Here is a 20,248-nt window from a genome sequence, read left to right as displayed (position 1 = left end):
CGAGGAAACGCTACTACTAGGGTGCCTCGATGTGCGCGCCCCCTAGGTACTCTAGCTACTGCTAGACACGACAGAGGTTGCGGAAAATTGGATATATTTAAGCTGAAGGTACGTTACATTTCTGCTATTTCTGAAAATAAACCTCATGCAAATTTGTCAAGCGGACAATTCACGCACGGCGTGCACACTCAAAGCCGCATTAAAGTACCGTAGTGTCTAGGCGTCGCGCTTCAATGCAGCACTTCTGCGCACGCCGTGGTAGCTTCGTAGCTATGGCATTGCTCGAGGTCGCGGGTTCAAAATCAAAATCAAAATCATGTTTATTTTTCCAAAGAACTTTGGAAGGAGGCCCGAACAAAAGTGGAAGCTAGTCCACTTGACGGGGGTTCGGGCCCTCTTTTACAAGGCACAGCGAAGGTGACAAGTCGACAAATAAACAATAGAATCAATTATACATAACAAGATAATAACTAGTTTACAATAGCACAGGCGCACAAATGAGAAGAAAACAATCTTATCAACATATAAGTGAATTTTACATTTACTTATAAAGTTGTTATTCGACATGTACAAAAAAGTTGCGGAGTCTTGTTCTATTACTATTTTTTATCGTTAATGCCTGTTTGTGTAGATAATTTATTAGCTTAGGAAGAGAACAGCGAAGCATTTGCTCCCCATAGGATGTTCTCGAAAATGGTATTTGCCAGGGTTCCGTGCTACGAGTGTCATGTATTGGCGTTCGAATTGTCAGGTCTGCAAGGGAAGCCAATAAATTTCCAGGATTGTTGATGCTTTGTTTATATCTTATCGCCAGATGATACGAGTAAAGATTGTGAGTAGAAATTAAATTAAAACGATGAAAAAGTGATTTAGCATGAGCGTGGTAATCTGCATTGGCTATATGTCGAAGAGCTTTCTTTTGGAGTACGAATATGCGATTTAAGTTCGTTGTTGTGGTTTTCCCCCAGACAAGGATACAGTAATTAAGATGAGAAAGGAACAGAGCATTGTAAATTTTTAATTTAACCTCTTGTGGTAAAAAGAATCGAAACTTTGCTAAAATACCAACAGACTTTGCAATACGGGTAATAACGTGATTGATGTGCAGATCCCAGGACATGTTTTTATGAAAATGGACACCAAGTGCCTTAACAGAGTCGACAACTTCTAAATTGTCATTACCGAGGAGAAGATTACCTTCTAGCATAGCACGTGATTGTTTGGGTGAAAACAGGATTGCCTTTGCTTTATTAACGTTTATCTCCAATGAATTTAGTTTGCTCCAGGAGTTCAATTTGTCAAGGCAATCGTTTATGTCGAGGTGAAATGTCGTAGTGTTAGAGTTTCGGAACAGTAGTGTAGTGTCATCCGCATAAATAACAAATGTCGGTTTCGCGCTTATCTTAATTATGTCGTTAATGTAAAAGTTAAATAGAAGGGGACCAAGGATGCTCCCTTGGGGAACACCAGCATTCACATTTTTAAATGAGGAAAGAGAATCAGCTATCACTACGGCTTGTTTACGAAATTTTAGCTAAGAGGTTAGAAGTCGTAGGGGTGTGCCTCGTATACCATACCGCGGTGGGGTTCGATCCCCACCGCGGCAGCCACATTTCAACTCTGGCGAAATACAAAAACGCTCGTCTACTTAAGTTTAGGAACTCGTTAGCGAACCCCAGGGGTCCAAATCAATCCGTAGTCAGCTAATACTGCGTGCCTCATAATCCGATTGTAGTTTTGGCGCGTACAGTCCCATAATTCAAGTAAACTTTTAACACTTTTGCCGAGATGCGATGGCGCACAATAACGCCTCAAGCGAGCACGTCTCGCTGTGTATTCTGTGTACTACGCAGACAAACATCAGAGGTACACGCACGGTAACGTTTACCATCAACTCACCACTCGCATATTGCACTAAAAGATGCAGAAATAAAACATTTGTCGTCAACATCGCCGCAAATTATCATCAATCAAATCACACAGAACAGAAAGCTTCGCTTAATTACGTCGATTCCCACAGTCCGCATATTTTTGTTTTGCAGCAATTTGCCCCTTACTCGTTCTTATTTCGTACGTGCAGTCCCTCACTGTTATTGATAAATCCTTGCTCTCAAGGAAGCGGGTACGGTTAGCTTAGTGAACTTCGAAAGAGTGAATGCCTTCCTGCATGATCTAAATGCAGAAGGGAAGCTGGACTACGGCGACATCTATACCCGAAAATTCCTCACCACTCCAGTACACTATATACATACAGCTGCTTTTCTTTTGAATTGCGAAAAGAAAAACAGGTGTTTTTTTCTGCTTTGTAACGTTTGGATGTAGTATCTACAGTTAAACGCAGCAAAATCGTTACAATAATCGTAATCAGTGCCCGATGAAGAGAAAGAGAGATTAACTTTATGGTCCAACCAGATGATTGCCCGATGCCGTCGTCGCTGATAACACATTCTTATGGCTTTGAGCAATTTAATTATTGTGCTTCTAACTAACCGTACCGACACGTTTACAGCTTAAGATGACATCAGCCTGGGGTGCTATAGCGTAAAGCAATTACAAGCTGTTTCTATTTTAATTCTGGAACCAGCCCTCCATGACAGATAAAAAATATTTATTTATTTATTTATTTTATTTATTCAGTACCCACAGGCGCCAGAAGGCATTACAGTGGGGGGGGGGGGGGGGGGGAAGGTTTTACAGAACAGTTATAAACTTTCACAAAAGATTTTTTTTTTTTTTACCCGACGTGAGAAAACACAACAACAAAAGTTCAACAGAACTTACAGAATTTCCAAAACACGGTAAGTTATACATGGGCAATTCAATCTAAAGGTTAAAGAAATGGGCTAGCTGAGTCACTTCAACAGGGCGAAAAATACATCATTTGACACGACGTTGATGACACTGGCAGGTAACCTATTCCATTCTTGTATAGTTCTTGGAAAAAATGTTTTCTTATACAGTTCTGTCTTGCATGGAACTTCTCGTACCTTTAGCGCATGATCCACGCGTTGTGATCGGTAATGAGGGGGCATTATATTTTTGTTCCTTTCTGTACCAATTGTACCGTAGAATATGGAGTGGAAAAGCTTCAGTCGCAGCCCTCTGCGTCGTACCTCCAAGGTATCTCAATTAAACTCTTCCTTAGCACTCGTAACGCTGAAATTAACTTTATATCGACCTGACACGTACCGCAAACCTAGATTCTGTACCCTCTCAAGTTTATTAATGTCACGTGCCGTCGGAGGGTCCCACACTACACAGGCGTACTCAAGGACGGACCTTACGTACGTCTTGTATATAGCAGCTCTCGTGTAGACGTGCTGAATGCGCTGGAGTTCCTACGAAGAAAACCTAACATTTTCCCTGCCTTAGCGGTTACATAGTTAACCTGTTTCTGCCATGATAATTCTGGGGTGTACCAAACCCCTAGGTATTTAAACTGTGTCACTTTAGCTATTAACTTGTTATTCAAGGTGTAACAGAAATTTATAAAGTTCTTCTTTCGAGTGAATGTCATGTTGACTGTTTTGGTTAAGTTTATCTGCATGCGCCACTTAGTGCACCATTCACTAATTATATTGAGGTCTTCCTGAATCAGACCGGCATCATCCATGTTGTTGTTAGTCACCCTATATAACAAGCAGTCATCTGCAAACAGCCTTAGCTGCGATGTAAGACCTTCGCCAATATCATTGATATACAATAAAAAAAGTAAAGGCCTCAGGACAGAGCCCTGGGGTACACCGGATGTAACTGCTTGCGGGCGCGACTGAACCCCGTTTACAACCACGACCTGCCGGCGCAGGGTAAGATATTCTTTAACCCATGCGACAACCTGCGGGTAAATTTTATATTTATGCATTTTTTCTATGAGCAAAGAATGCGGTACCGTGTCGAAAGCCTTTCTGAAATCGAGGAAGATACAGTCAACTGAAAGCCGTTTATCCAAAGCAGAAGCAATATCATTTGTGAATTCTAACAACTGTGTAATACAAGAAAACCCCTTACGAAATCCGTGTTGGGAGGACGTAATCACAGAATTAGTATTGAAATGAGCTACAATGCTCGTGAATAGAATATGCTCTAGTATTTTACATGCGATGGATGTCAATGATATTGGACGATAGTTTGAAACGTCGCTTCTAGGGCCAGATTTATGAACAGGGACCACAATGCCTGTTTTCCAGTCATCAGGCAGGGAGGCTTCGAGCAGCGACTTGTCAAAAATTAATTTCAAGTACTTAGAAAGCGGTTCAGCGCATGACTTGAACAGGAAGTTTGGTAACTCATCGGCACCACAGGCTTTAGAAGTGTCGAGTCCTAGAAGCAACGATTCGATGCCATGCATATTGATTACAACATCATTCATGTTACTTGTTTCAGGCAGCGTTAGCTCGTCCGCAGAAGGCATTGTTGCAAGAGTGAAAACGGAACAGAAGTAGGCGTTGAAGCATTCTGCTTTGTCAGTGTCGTCATGAACTGTGACATCACCGGACACGAGAGGGGGAATATTTACTACATCCTTTCCGTTCTTTTTCACGTGTCTCCAAAATTATTTTGGTTTATCTTTTAATCATGATTGAATAGTTTTTGAATAACTGTCTTTAGCAGTGCGTGTTGCTTCATTAACCTCTCGAGTTATTTCTTTCAGTTTTTCCGCTGTTTCTCTTGATGGTGTTCTGCCAAAGGCGCGATAAATTCTTTGCCTTTTTTGCGCGAGTTGGCGCAACCTTTTCGTAAACCAAGGTTTGTTTTTGCTCCTTCGCGTCGTCAGTACCCAAGATGGGACAAACCGCTCACGTAGTTCCAGTATCTTTTGCTTCAATAACCGCCACAACTGTTCCACATTCCTACAGTCGGCTTCTGTTTTAAACACAGTAAAATAGGCGTCCAACGCTTGATTAATGCAATCTAGATCTGCTTTTTTATAATCGTACACTCTTCTGTTAACATGGGTTGTGGTTTTAACATAGGCTAGTGACATCATCGACACGACAGCCTGGTGGTCACTTATACCAGGAATCACGAGTGTTGAATCCACAAGATCAGGTCGATTCGTAAGCAGCAAGTCCAGAATATTGTTTCTCCGCGTTGGCGAGAGGACCAGCTGGTGCAGTGCATACAGATTCACCATATCCATAATTTCTGTATTGCGTATTCCAGTAGCTGTGATACTGTTCGATGTATCCCATTTAATATCCGGTAAATTGAAGTCGCCCCCAATTACTATGGTATCCGTATGCACTGCATCAATTATGCCTTGAAAACACGTGAGAACGTCTGGTGATACATTTGGAGGACGATAAAAGCTACATACTGTAATGATCATACGATTCGGAAGTTCTAGTTTGCACAATATGGCTTCACATATACCAACATCCACTTGAATCTGAGAAGACCTTATGCTGTTATCTATTAGTATAAATACGCCTCCTCCATGACAATTTCTGTCCTTTCTGTAGCAGGTATATCCTGTTGTAAATACCTCCTGATCACTAATGTTTGGTTCTAACCAGGATTCTGTGCCAAGAATGACTGAAGGCTTTACTGCGTCTATGAGTGCACACAATTCATCTTTTTTATTTTTTATACTCCTACAATTGAGTAAAAGAAAAGTAAGGTTAATAGCGCTAGACTGGCATCGTCACTTCTGTGAGGTTACCTGCATTGTTACATCATCGCAAAGAAACTTCTGCCCGTTCAAAAGTAGGTAATCATACCTAAGGGTAGCCTTAACGCCGTCCCGTTTATGTACCTTTGCATAGTCCCACAAAATCTTTCTTTTCTTTCGCATTGCTTCCGAAAAGTCTTCAGAAATAGCAATTGCAGTACCCTTTAACTTTTTGCGTTACTTAGCACGCGCTGTTTTTCTTTAAACGAGGCAAATTTCGCAATAATAGGTCTACTCTTCCCAGCGTGAAAGCGTCCTAACCGGTGAGCCCTTTCTATTTCAACAGTGGAAATTCCCGACTTCGAAGAACATATATCCAAGACCTGTCTCTCAGAGTCGACATTTGTCTCATTAGCCTGCTGGTCGGGTATGCCGTGAAAAATTAGATTGCCCCTTCTACTACGGTTCTCAAGATCGTCAACCTTTGACGTTAAAGACCTCAAAGCTCGACCCTGAGTCTCGTATTGTTGGGCGCACTCCGTCACGGACGATTTTATTTCATCAACTTTGGTTAACATTGCATGAACAGATTTCATACGACCACCTACTTCGTCTATAGCGAGCCGGTTTGCAGCCTGTACAGATTCAATACTGTTTAATTTCTCCTTAATCAAATTCTGGCCTGCCAAGAGCTGCTGCAAGGTCCCCTCAGTTGAAGGTCCGGGATTAAGTTCCACGTCGCCACATAATATTAAAAGCAGCAAATAAAACGAGAAGCGGCGAAACAGGCGAAACTGTTTCCTTGAACGGTGTTGCGTACATGAGTGCGACAGAACACATTGAAACAATTTCTGGGGTGAAACCGGCAAGATAAACAACGGAAAAAAATAAGAGGATTCCTTATTACCAACCTGCAGAAGCAGTAGAAACATAGTGAAGTGCACTGTTGCCGCCATGCCGGTTTCACGCCCCGTCGGTGCACTGAAGAGAGCTGCTTTATGAAGCAGACTGATACCGTCCAGCCGGTAATCACTCAATTGGTTGTTGGCGAGAATCGCACATGCGCCGAAATCCGGATCGTCAGCCGATGTCATCCCGCTGTCGTCATCAAGTGCCATGTCGGATTCAAGGGTTGTCGGCGCTCGTAGTCCTTGCGAAATGGCTCCCTCCAACGTTGGAAGAAACGCCGGTGTTTTCCTGGCACATTGTCGCGTAGAAGAAGCGCCAGCGACCTGCAGAAGCAGTAGAAATATCGTGAAGTGCACTGTTGCCGCCATGCCGGTTTCACGCCCACGCACTGTTTCCGCCCATGCCGGTTTCACGGGGCGTGGGCTACAACCCACGCCCCCCCCCCCCCCTCCCCCTTCGCCTGTCGGTCCCGCGACGTCAAGAAAACCGCAGAAACTCCGCATATGATATGACCCGTCGACACTGAGTATGCATGATTAGACCGACCGAACGAAAAATTATTTCCGATGCCAAGGCTTTTTCGCCATAATCCCACCACTATTGGTCAAACGTTTCGGGCAGCGCCAACTTGGACTTCTGTCACGCGACGTCACCAAACCGCGAAAACTCACCTCGCCAAAGTGATCTTTAAGCATTAAACATGCATTAATATGCCGAACAAAAACGTCTTTTTTTTTTCGGAAATAGCCGGAGACTGGACCGTTCAATCCAAAAGGAAAAAGAGACGTCTGCACTCCGATCGCTCTGTGCTACTCGGAGCTGCCGGTGAGAACGAATTCATTTGTGTATAATAAAACATTTTACGCGGCAGTATAACGCTGGCGAGGCCTTTTGACACGCATACATCGCTCTGCCTTTTCTTTTCTACAGGTGTGGTTAACATTCCGTTGCACAATGCCGCAGTGATTTCTCACCAGCCACAGCGAACTAAGCAAGCGAAAGCGGGCCAATCGCAGACGCCGGCATGGCATCACGCTCCTCATCCCGTATTCTAGTTTGACTACGCTAGCTCGGCCACAAACCCTCTCCACTTCTGTGTGCTCCTCGCTTCTTGTCAGTCAATAGGATAAGAAAACCTTTCAAGGTAGGCATTGCTATTCGCTTTGAAAGCGAACAAAAGTGACTACCTATGAACGAGGATAAAGCTTGATTGGGCGGTTCAAACAACGCTGCGGGTCACCGCCCGATGTTTGCGTCGGCGGTTACGTAAATTTGACGTCAGCAGATTGGAACAAAAACAGATCGGAATATTTTTAAGTTATAGGGCCCCTGATTCTCATGAAACGAGTTCAATATAACGCCAACAGCGACAGGAAATATCCTTTATTGCTGCGTTGCAACCACCGTAATGGATTCGAGACTTGAACATCACGACCGGAAACACGCTGATCCGCGAAAGGCGAACGCCGTGGCCTCCACTCAGTGAAGCGTAATTTCTCGTGACGCTAAATATCAGCTGCTTTTTGCACACAGTCGCGCTTCCAGTATATCACGTGCCCCGCCTTTCAAGTACAGGTATCCTCGGTAGCATTGTGACACGTACGCCGCCGACATTCGCTCCGCAGCGGAGGCCGTCTTTATCTGTCGCCACGCCACACGAAGCAATGCACGACCAAAGAATCGCAGCAGCCAGTGTCATTCGCAAAAGGCTGCATCGGTGCCTATCTCTTGCGGTGTGACCCGCGCGGCAGTCATCGACGAAGCCATCAGTGCCAGCGGCAACCACGGCAAAGGCGACACCTTTGCGCGCCGTGCTATCTGCGGCTTCAGAACGGAGTTCATCTCCGCAGTCGTGGAGAGCAGCACGCAAGCTCTCTACTGCGAGCGGCTGTAGCGACGGCAGAAAAAAAATAAAAGATAGACCAGGTCGCATTAGCGCCCGTACAAAAGCCAGCGTCACAGAGGGGATCATAAAGAAAGGAAATATCGGGTCGCGATACCGAAACGCTGGAGAACAGGCATTCAGTTCGCGAATGCCAAAGGCTGCGAAGAGGATGGGGCGCGGAGCACGCGTGATCCTATACCATTTATTACCGTTTCTTCTTTACTTTTTTAAATTGAGAATCCTTTAACTGCATTTCGTCATTAACGATGCCCTTTCGATGTTATAAAGTGCCGATGGGAGAAGAAAAACGCAGGCTCTAGGAAAAGTGTGCGGCTGAATGAAGGAAGCTAACTGAGGTCACGGTTCCAACTTGGTGTTCTGAAGCGTGTAGGGCCCTAAAAAAACGGGTAAAGGAAGGTAAGTTATTCATTGAACAAGAAGAACAAGAGCTAGAATACGCACATAATAAAATATGGGTGATGAGGGAATTAGAGGAGGAATCGCCAACGTAAATAATGGGAGTTTCAGGGAATCTGACCAGCAGGCCAACAAACTGCTCGTAAATGCTTCCTGAAAGTCAGCACTGCATAGTGAGAAATATTTATACATTTCGCGAGCAGATTTTCATCACGTATATGTTACTTGAAACTGGCGCTCAGCATAGAATTTTTGCTGAATTTATGACTTCATTAGTTGTGTTTCAACTTAGCAATTGGATCATTTTCCTTAATGTTATGCACTAATTACGAAATATTATACCGAGTAAAACCTGGACTGGCCTACATATATACTGCGGCATAGATGTTCAAAGCCAGCGGTGCTACTTCTCCCTCTTGCAGCGAGTGCAAAGAAGTGGGCGATATAGAACATTTCATCTGGTCCTGCAAGCGCTCATGTCGTCAAAGGAGGAGATTTCTGGGCAGCATGGAAAAAAGAGGATTTCCTCACGAACGTGCCGGACAGTTGCACTTCTAGGAAGAAACGCAGATAGTATGCTACGAAGTGCCACGCTTTCTTTTCACATTTCTCCGAGAGAGACGACTCATTGATACATGGTAGCATATTTGGTGCAGAACGAGACGCTCAGGCTAATTGCTGGCCAAGTCTGCCAGGCTAACCCCGCCCGTATCAACATCACCACCACCACCACGACCACAGAATCAATCGGAAAAACTTTGTTAATTAGCTAACACGACAATGATATTGGGCATGTAAGTAATGTCAGTCTGTTTAAATATTCCGGCTGTTGTTATGAATTGCGCGATCTGCGACAGGATGCGTCAATTCATGAGTTCCCACTATAAATGACCTGGTACACTTATGATGAGAAGCCAACAAACACTGACACCAAGGACAACATAGGGGAAATTACTTGTGCTTAATAAATGGAATGAAGAAACGATAAATTAATGGAAATTAAAGTGGATGAAAAAACAACTTGCCGCAGGTGGGAACCGAACCCACAACCTTCGCATTTCGCGTGCGATGCTCTACCAATTGAGCTACCGCGGCGCTGTTTCCCCATCCACTTTCTTGAGTATTTATGTGTACTGGTAGAACCCTGGGAGTGTTAGCCAGCGCCACCACTCACAGACCTTGGCGGCGGACGTGGAACGTCCTTGTTGCCGCAGGCGTCACGAGAACGTGATCTTTTTGGGTGAAGGCAACCGGTCAATAAACCCACATATGCTACCTGAAGGCATCAATGTTGCCGGATTCGAGACCCTCGTATGTAATAAACGAGAAGAGAGGGGGTTAACCGAGGGGCCCGATTTTTATTAGTCATATGATGAGAAGCCAACAAACACTGACACCAAGGACAACATAGGGGAAATTACTTGTGCTTAATAAATGGAATGAAGAAAAAAATGCGAAGGTTGTGGGTTCGGTTCCCACCTGCGGCAAGTTGTTTTTTCATCCACTTTAATTTCCATTAATTTATCGTTTCTTCATTCCATTTATTAAGCACAAGTAATTTCCCCTATGTTGTCCTTGGTGTCAGTGTTTGTTGGCTTCTCATCATATGACTAATAAAAATCGGGCCCCTCGGTTAACCCCCTCTCTTCTCGTTTATTACATACGAGGGTCTCGAATCCGGCAACATTGATGCCTTCAGGTAGCATATGTGGGTTTATTGACCGGTTGCCTTCACCCAAAAAGATCACGTTCTCGTGACGCCTGCGGCAACAAGGACGTTCCACGTCCGCCGCCAAGGTCTGTGAGTGGTGGCGCTGGCTAACACTCCCAGGGTTCTACCAGTACACATAAATACTCAAGAAAGTGGATGGGGAAACAGCGCCGCGGTAGCTCAATTGGTAGAGCATCGCACGCGAAATGCGAAGGTTGTGGGTTCGGTTCCCACCTGCGGCAAGTTGTTTTTTCATCCACTTTAATTTCCATTAATTTATCGTTTCTTCATTCCATTTATTAAGCACAAGTAATTTCCCCTATGTTGTCCTTGGTGTCAGTGTTTGTTGGCTTCTCATCATATGACTAATAAAAATCGGGCCCCTCGGTTAACCCCCTCTCTTCTCGTTTATTACATACGAGGGTCTCGAATCCGGCAACATTGATGCCTTCAGGTAGCATATGTGGGTTTATTGACCGGTTGCCTTCACCCAAAAAGATCACGTTCTCGTGACGCCTGCGGCAACAAGGACGTTCCACGTCCGCCGCCAAGGTCTGTGAGTGGTGGCGCTGGCTAACACTCCCAGGGTTCTACCAGTACACATAAATACTCAAGAAAGTGGATGGGGAAACAGCGCCGCGGTAGCTCAATTGGTAGAGCATCGCACGCGAAATGCGAAGGTTGTGGGTTCGGTTCCCACCTGCGGCAAGTTGTTTTTTCATCCACTTTAATTTCCATTAATTTATCGTTTCTTCATTCCATTTATTAAGCACAAGTAATTTCCCCTATGTTGTCCTTGGTGTCAGTGTTTGTTGGCTTCTCATCATATGACTAATAAAAATCGGGCCCCTCGGTTAACCCCCTCTCTTCTCGTCTGGTACACTTATGCCTCACATATTTCGTTAAATGTGTAAGTAAAAGCTGCAAGCCATCGTGTATACACAAGGATGGATTCGCCAGGCATGTAAACGTTGAATTCATACTTGTGTGTGCGTTCTGATCTATTCACCTTTTATCAAGCTGCATACGGAGGATGAGGGCTCGACGCTGCATTGCCAATGGAGCGCTTACCATTCGTGCTGTTCCAGGCTGCCCCACTCATTCGCTCATCGCTGCCTTCGTCGGCATTGGACGCGGTATTCACCTGCATTCTAGAAAACGCGCACCAACAACCCTACCTGGATGCAACAACCCTACCTACCATCCGGGTGATAACCAGTTCGTCGGATGGCAACCGCGGTCATTCACCAGCAGCGATACTACTATCACCGCAGGAAAATCTAAGCTGCTGCCCGTGAACGCCCCCTGGGGCACGACGCCGCATTGGCAACGGAGTGTTTATCATTCGTGCTGTTCCAGGCTGCCCTGCTTGTTCGTCGGCATCGAACGCGGTATTCACCTGCCCTCTACAAAACTCGGAACAACCCGTAGATTGAATGCAACAGCCCTACCTACAGGACCATCAGGCTGATAACTGGCTATTCGGATGGCAACCGCTGTCATTCATCTTGTCCCATCCTCCCCTTATTATTTTTCCATTTGCGCAAAGTAGCCATAGTTCCTATGGTCCGTAGTACAGTATGAACCTACTAGCCGAGCAACAAGTATTCTATATTGAAATCACGGAGATTATTTTCCTTTGCCTTAATCTGTCTATGTTACAAGATAGTCTATAGTGCCGATCATTCAACACTGACCCTTGCACAACCTTACCGCCCCTCACGTCGTTTAAACAACCCTCCATGTTTTCCAACCCATTTTCGGCAGAACCGTTTCATTTATTCATCCGTTTTGCCGCAGGCTATCATTCACCAGAATGCTTTTCAGGAGTACATTGTGAACATACGTGATCCAGTTAGCTTAGAGCCGAAGTAACGGCCAATTTATTATTATTACTAGTACGTCATTAAGTATTGTGTAATGCTGTTTTAAACTTGTTACAGAATGATGATTTTCTGCATTGTCATCTGGGAGAGTCAGGGTTCGCTGCTCGTATCCTGACTGTCTGGTGCACTGTAACTAGGCTTGCCGAAGCTGTGAGTCTTGCGGTAACCGGTGCAGTGCATTTTTATCAGTCGCGCCGCCTTTCCAGCCAAAAACTACACAGTGGCGTCGCAATATACCGTTACAATATACATAGTTACTAGCACGAACAAGACTAACGGAAAACAAGTTGCGACAGGACAGAGCGCCTGTTCTGCGTGCTCTCTCTCTCTGTGGTCGTTTGTTTTCGCAGTCATAAAACTGCTTGCTAATATGCACCAACTCGCCCAACAAGAAGTTATACGTTAGACTTCAAGTGACAAGATTTATTCAGAAAAAACATGGAAAGGGGTCACCATATGCTTAAATAAATGCGCAGACCGACGCATAAACGAATGTGCCGCGTAGGAGACAACCAAATGCGCAATGAAACCGATAAGCGCCCACAAGCCCTTACAAAGTCTTCACCAGATTCTTCCCAAGGTGTAACACTTCTTTATCAGTGAGTGCCAGTGATGGAGCGCTTACACATTGATCAGCGCCTTCATCACATTCATCAGTGTTGTACCTTAGGAAGAACCTGGTGAATGCTTTGTAATGGCATGTTATAGATGCTTATCCGCTTCGTTGCGCATTTGGGTGTCTCCTACGTGGCACATTCGTTTATGCGTATATCTGCGCATTTATTTGACCGTAAGGTGGCCTCTTTGCTAAGAGTGTAGCTTGTTGCCGTGGTTGCTTAGTGGCTATGGTGTTGGGCTGCTAAGCACGAGGTCGCGGGGTCGAAGCCCGGCCACGGCGGGCGCATTTCGATGGGAGCGAAAACGCCTGTGAAGTTAGATTTAGGTGCGCGTTAAAGAACTCCTGGTGGTGCAAATTTCCGGAGTCCCGCACTACGGCGTGCCTCATAATCAGATGGAGTATTTGGCACGTAAAACCCCAGAACTTAAGTTGAAGTCTAGTGCTCTGTCCCAGTCAGTCAGTCAAGAACTTTACTGAAGTCCTGAGGAGTTTCAAGCCGTTGGAGATCCCACGCGGGGAACTCCTCCGGCAGAAACCGTAGGCGACGCCCAAGTCGGGACGGGAACGTGGTGACGCTCCGCCAGTTCTTGGGCCCTCTGGACGGCCTTGAGTTGGAGTTTGAGGTCCGGGCTTTTGAGGGCTTCTTCCCATTCGGGCTCACTGGAGAGAGGGCCCTTTGGTAACGCGGTACATTGCCATAGCATGTGCGAGAGTGAGCAATAAAGTTCTGGGCAGTCTGGGCAATTTGCCGGGATTTCTGAGTTATAGTGACTTAGTAGGCCTCGTGACGGATACGAGTCCGTTTGTAGCATTCGAAACGCGGCCGCCTGCGCGCGTTCGAGTTTGGCGTGTGGGAGCGGGAATTTGGTTCTGCCTTTCCGATAGTGGGAGGTGATTTCTTGGTAAGTGAGCAGCGGGTCATTAAACTGAATGTCCAGCCCCTCGGAGGCCGTGGTACCGTCGCGGCGGGCAAGTTCTCGCGCACGGTCGTGGGCCGTTTCATTGAGGTTAGCTATTGCGGGTGAATGTCTTTCCCCATGTGAGCGGGGAACCAGGAGAGGCACCGTTTGCTCTCTTTTGAGCTCGCTAGTAGTATACGCACTGCTTCTTTAGATACGTTGCCGCATTCGTAGGCCCGAATTGCGGCACGCGAGTCCGTGAAGACATAAGTAAATGTGGGGTCTGCCATGGCGATGGCTACGGCAATTTGTTCTGTTTTAGCGCTGCTGCTCGTTTTAACCGATGCGGATGATCGTAGCGTTCCGTTGCCGTCCACGACCGCTATTGCGAAAGTGGATGTGCTGCCGTACTGGGCCGCGTCCACAAATGCGGTGGCTTCACGATCCGCGTCGATGCGATTGAGAATCGCGCGGGTGCGCGCCCGGCGCTTACCCACATTGTGTTGTGGGTGGACGTTTCTTGGAAACGGCGAGACTTTGTATTTGTCTCTAATTTCGCTCGGTAGGGTAACCGCGTGCTGGAGATAGGGAGAAGGGAAGACATTGGCTTCATTTAGGATTAGCCTACCGGTTTTGGACGAGGATAGGCGGAGTATTTGCGCCATAGTCTGAGCCTCGATCACTTCGTCGATGTTGTTGTGCATTCCTAGCTGGTCAACCTTTGCTGTACTTGCTCTTTGTGGAATGCCCAAGACCTTTCTGATGCTTTTGCGCATGAGTGTGTTTAGTTTCGTCTTTTCTATTTTTGTCCAGTTGTGGGCAGAGGCGATGTAATTAATGTGACTCATAAGGAACGCGTGGTGTACGCGCAGAAGGTTATCTTCGCAGAGACCCTTTTTGCGCCCCGAGACTCTGTGGATGAGTCTGATCATGTTTTCGGTTTTGGCGGTTAGGTGTTTGATCGTGTGTCCGTGGCATCCGGTGGCTTCGATTAGGAGGCCAAGAATGCGTATGTGGTTGACTCGCGGAATCTGTTGCCCGTCTCTTGTGTGTAGTGCGATCGGAAGTTCGTCTAGAGGTGTTAGGTAGCGGACTCCTTGGCAAGACTTGCGAAATAGTAATAGTTCCGATTTATTTGAGGATAGTTTCATTCCTGTGTTTAGTAGGTACTCTTCCGTGGCATCTAGGGCAGACTGTAATGCCTGCTCCATGTCTCTCAGGGAGCCTCCAGGGCTCCAGGTGGTAATGTCATCTGCGTATAGAGCGCAGTTTACGTTTGGGATGCATCGTAGTTTGTCTGCGAGTCCCTTCATCACTATATGAAATAGTAAAGGAGAGATGACTGAGCCTTGTGGTGTTCCGACGGAGCCCAGCGTTTAGGGGTCCGAATTAAGTTGCGAGACTCGCAGTCGGGCTTCTCTGTCTTTTAGGAAGGAGCGTACGTACTCCTGAAATCTGGCCGAGGCCGAGGCCTGCCACAGACTCCAGTACGAAGCGGTGCGAGACGCTATCGAATGCTTTCGTGAGATCGAGCGCGAGGATGCCTCGAACGTCTCTTGTTTTAACGTCGAAGATCTGTCTCTTTAGGAGTAACATGACGTCTTGGGTGGATAGGTGGGGTCGAAACCCTACCATATTGTGTGGGAGGAGTTCGTGTTCCTCAATGTAGCGTGATACTCGGTTTTGAATTATGTGCGTGCTCGGCTACTTTACCCATGCATGACGTAAGAGAGATGGGGCGTAAATTGTCGAGGTTAAGTGGTTTGCCGGGTTTTGGGATGAGGACCACCGTGGCAGTGCGCCATTGCGTTGGTACCTCTCCTGTTTCCCACACGCGGTTGATGTCTTTCGTGAGTAATGTAATGGCTTGGTCGTCTAAGTTACGCAACAGTCGGTTGGTTACCCCGTCGGGTCCTGAAGCCGACCTGCTGTTTAGGTTGTGTAGCGCCTCTCGGACTTCTGCTTCCGTGAAGGCAGCGTCTAGTTATGGAGTGGTTTCGCACTTTATGATCGGGTAATCGTTGGGGTGAGCGACGCCTAGCGGAAGGTACCGTTTGGCAATTTCTTCCAGGAAGAACTCTTCCGTTTCCCCTTTCCCTTTATGTGAGTGTAGAAGTCGGTCTAGCGCGTGGCTTTGATTATCCTTCGTTTGCCTGTCGTCTAACATGCGTTTCAGGAGGTTCCACTTACCTCCTGTCCGCATGCGGCCGTCGACTGCCGCACAGAGTTCGTGCCATCGGAGTCCTGCTCTGTCCCATCTCTTTTTTTCCTTAGTCTTATTCATGCTTGTAACTATATCAGAGCAACTACATCGACACCAACTGGCCGAACTTTCTGCGTCAATTTTCCGTTCATTTTTAGCGAATGATAAAGCGCGCTTCACACAAATAACTAAACTGTAAACGCGACAAACATCATCTTCGCGCTGCGCGTCTAGTTTCGTTCAACTGAGCCTATGTGTGCACAGATTCTACACACAGGCAAAAAAGAATTGGAACGTGCAAACGCCGTCAGCGAAACGGCAAAACTTCAAAAACGCCACGATCTTGCGCGGCGTAGGAGGCGGCACAACTCGCGCAGACGACGCCTGCCGAATGCCGGAAGTACAACTTTGAACGCAGTGGTATTTTAAGGCGAAAGCCTTTCTAGGCTCATGGTGAAGTTTGTGTCAGCCGAAGCTCAGGCATCACATATGTCGGACCTTGCCAGGGAGGAGGCTCCGTTTACAGCGCGAGATCGGCTTATTACCTACTACGACATCTGCCCACACTACCGATCAGACCGTTTAACCTTTCCGCTACTCATGGGCAAATCCCCGCGCAGGTGTGAAGTTCTGTGGCGAAGGCTGCAAACTCCCGCTTCTCCCTCCCCTTCATCCCTCCATTTACCTTTCTCCCTCTTGCAAATTCCGCGTCTCTCTCAAAGAAGACTTAAACCACATCATGAGGGGGTTCCCTAAGCACCCCCTTCCCCCTTTCCTCAAGCAATTGATATCTAGTGAGGAGCAGTGGGAGGCTGCCTTACGCAACTCGAGGCCCGGCCTTCAGGAGGCCATCCTGGAGTGGGCTGAGAGGATACAGGAGGTATACTAGAAGTAGTTCCTCCCCCACCTTCTATTCCGTTGCACCCTTCCCTTTAATGAGGGATAAATAAAGTTTTCATCATCATCAGCCGAAGCGGCGTCATCACGCCGTATGAAGACAGATCAAAGAATGAAAAATTATCAAAAGTGACAGTTAGTGAATTATAACGTTTTAATTGAAATATATAGAGGTTAATAATGACTAGTAATGACTTATAATGACTATTAATGATTTGTAATGACTACTAATGTCTCCGAAATGACCAATATGTCTGACGACGGCTTCTAATGACCGCAATTGATTAGAGATGACTAGAAATGTCTACTAATTAGTATTAATGACTAAAATGACTACTGATGACTTGTAGTGACTACTAATGGCTACGCAACGACCAATATGTCTAACGACCAACTGTAACGACTACAATTGGTTAAAATGACTAAAAATGCTTAGTAATGTCCAGTAACCACTAATAATGATTGAAATGACTTGTAATGACTACTAGTGGGTATAATATGACCAACATGACTAACGACGGCGTGCAATGATCAAAACTGATTACAATCGACTAAAGATGCTTAGTAGTTAGCAGTAATGACTAATAATGACTGAAATGACTTGTAATGACTACGAATTGACAAATTTGTCTAACGACAACTTGTAACGACTACAATTAATTAGAAAGGTCTAAAATGCTTACTAGTGAACAGTGATGACTAATGACTGAAATGACCTGTAATGACTACTAATGACTACGATACGACCAACATGTCTAACGACGGCTTGTAATGGCCACAATTACTTACAAATGATTAAAAATGCCCAGTAGTGAGCAGCAATGACTACAAGAAAGTAGAGAAAGAGAAGAGGCAGAGAGAAAGAGGCGAATGATAAGAGACGGAAGAGTAGGCTTTCGCCGTTCGCCTCTTAAAAGAGATCTTAAGAGACCCTGTAATTTCTTAAGGATTTTCAATACATGGAATATAATGAACATTGCTACCGTTTCTGACACTTTTGTGGCCATTCATAGTGTTAATATTGCTCGTGAGGTTTACCCACATCTAGCGAAATGTCGTACGAGAGCGCTATGGCGTTACGCGCAGCATCGACTGCAGGAATTTGACGGAGCCATAGGGAAGCATGACAAATTTTTTAAGCGACATTATACGTTCCCCAACGCATCTAACTGAGCAATGTTTCGCTCAGGTGTTCACAGAAGCATTGTCTCGTGTCTATAAGTACGATTTATTACCATACTCAAAGAGCTTGCAGGACCCCCTAATACTTGTACCTCTCTTTCTCTATTACACTTAATCTGCGCCCTTAGATTATGACAATCAGGCTATTCTACAAAAAAGAAATAAAGAAACAAAAAAGCCCGAATGACAATGCTGTATCAATTTACTTGTCAGAATATAATCCGCGCTAGGTTCTTACTTGAAGCGATGCTACGCTGAGGGCGCCCAGAACATTGCCAGCATCTCCTAATCATCATATCTAAAAATAAAGCAAAACAAAGTCATTCGTGCCCTATGGTGCAGATTACCTTCGATTGGCGCCGTGTTTCAAGAGCCTGTTCGTGGAGGGTGGCAAATGCTCGCAGAAGTACAAGAGCATGATCCAGTGGTCCAAGGCATCCACCGACATGACAGAAGCCGCCAACGTCGAGGAAGGCCTCCGCAGGACCTGCTGGTACGTGTGATTGCTCCGCAAAAATCTTCCATTTGTGTAGGCTAACAGCTTTTAACCGAAGTGAGGCGCAGTTGCATGGCGGACAGTACCGTAGTTTACCTGCCAGCCTTGATTTATCACGAAATGAGCTTGGGAAGCACAGTTCGCACTCCCAACTTGGGAAACCGTTCTCCCTCATTGTCCATGGACGAGGCTACCTGTGAGCCAAAGTTAATCCAGAGCCCGTATTTATATTTCGTAAGGAATGCTTTCGTTTCCTCATTATCGCCGGGGTCGGCCACGTGGCGGCACCAATAGTAATACCAGGCCCATGCAGTCAAGTCCACTCCAGCCCAATGCAGTCGCGGTCGGTCTACTAAGGCCTTGATGCATTCTGAGGGAAACAACCTGATTGTACCGATTTCAAACATGCGCTAACTCTTTTTATAAAGTGCAAAAGCCAACATATAAGCTTCACCAAGTAATGTACAAAGCATAAATTACCCCTCACTAGTAGTACGTTGTCCAAGGTTAGTCATTTGACGCGACGCACAATCATCGTCATCGTTTTGACTAGCTCTGAAGAAAACTGACTAGCGAAAGTCCGTGATAACTGCATGTGCATAGGTGTGACTAGTTATGCAACATCAATGTAACAAGCGGCGCTTTTCAAAGATATGGGCAACAATCAGTAGCATAAAACACCAGATTGAACTTATACGTATGCATTTTAATGAAGGAAACAGGCCTGGTGTATAGTGTATACTGAAGGAGATTTTCCAGCAGCAGAAATTATGGCACGCGCGCGTGCCCCTGAACTTGACGTGGCTTACCGCTGAGCATTGATGATAACAGCGCGGCAGTCCTGGCGCAAGCGCATATGGGCCAAGTCAAACGCTTCCCAATGGAAAATAATCAAAATCACTACCCCAGCGCGCTCCGTAAAGATGGTTAACCAGCGAAGCTAAAACGTGTGGCCCCGGCGTTCATCACTGGGTTAATCCTGACGGTTCATTAAAAGACGGCTTGGTAGGGTACTGGATCCTCGGTACGCAGTTGCTGCTTGCGCTCCGCTGCACGACCTTGTTCTTGTGTCCGGGCGGCAGCATCGGCACGGCTTAGACGAGCTCATTCCCGATTCTGCTCGCGGCGTTGCCGATTGAAAGCTGCCTGCTCCACACGAGTATGTATGACGCGTAGCCTACCCAGTTCTGAGCCGGTGAGAAGCTGCTGCGCGCGTGCTCGGCTGCGACGGAGAGCAACGACGTCACTATTGGCGCAGCCAGTCGCACACCTATCTTTGACTTATTTTTGGTCGCATTTACATGGGGTTGCGCCAGAGGAATTTTCGACGTACAGGCGACAGACGGACGGACGAATAGGCTAGCCATATACAGTTTCGCTGTAAAAAGTTTACAGTCATTTTGGCATACGCTAAACAGGATGAAGGCGAAAGCGTGCGCATTCACGAGACATTCGTTCGAATAGGTTGTTGCTTCCTATTACTTGTTTTCGCTCACCAAAGATCATGGGTCCATCTGCCTCAATTAACTATTT

At 46.1% G+C, this 20,248-nt stretch overlaps 1 protein-coding gene and 2 non-coding genes across 3 annotated transcripts in view; all 3 read left to right on the top strand.

The window, feature by feature from the left end:
* Window positions 1–20,248, top strand: part of LOC126520779 (uncharacterized) — a 178,845-nt gene that overhangs the window by 133,778 nt on the left and 24,819 nt on the right. The window contains exon 4 of the mRNA XM_050169559.3: window positions 18,562–18,712. Coding sequence (XP_050025516.2) covers window positions 18,562–18,712 — 151 coding nt within the window. The remainder of the gene's footprint in view (window positions 1–18,561; window positions 18,713–20,248) is intronic.
* TRNAS-CGA (transfer RNA serine (anticodon CGA)) lies at window positions 10,703–10,775 on the top strand. Its single transcript has one exon. It is a non-coding gene; the product is annotated as a tRNA-Ser (tRNA).
* Window positions 11,169–11,241, top strand: TRNAS-CGA (transfer RNA serine (anticodon CGA)). Its single transcript has one exon. It is a non-coding gene; the product is annotated as a tRNA-Ser (tRNA).

Source organism: Dermacentor andersoni, chromosome 3, assembly GCF_023375885.2.
Source record: "Dermacentor andersoni chromosome 3, qqDerAnde1_hic_scaffold, whole genome shotgun sequence".
Lineage (NCBI taxonomy): Eukaryota > Metazoa > Arthropoda > Arachnida > Ixodida > Ixodidae > Dermacentor > Dermacentor andersoni.
Note: the sequence above shows the minus strand (reverse complement) of the source record. Positions and strands in the feature narration are given on the sequence as shown.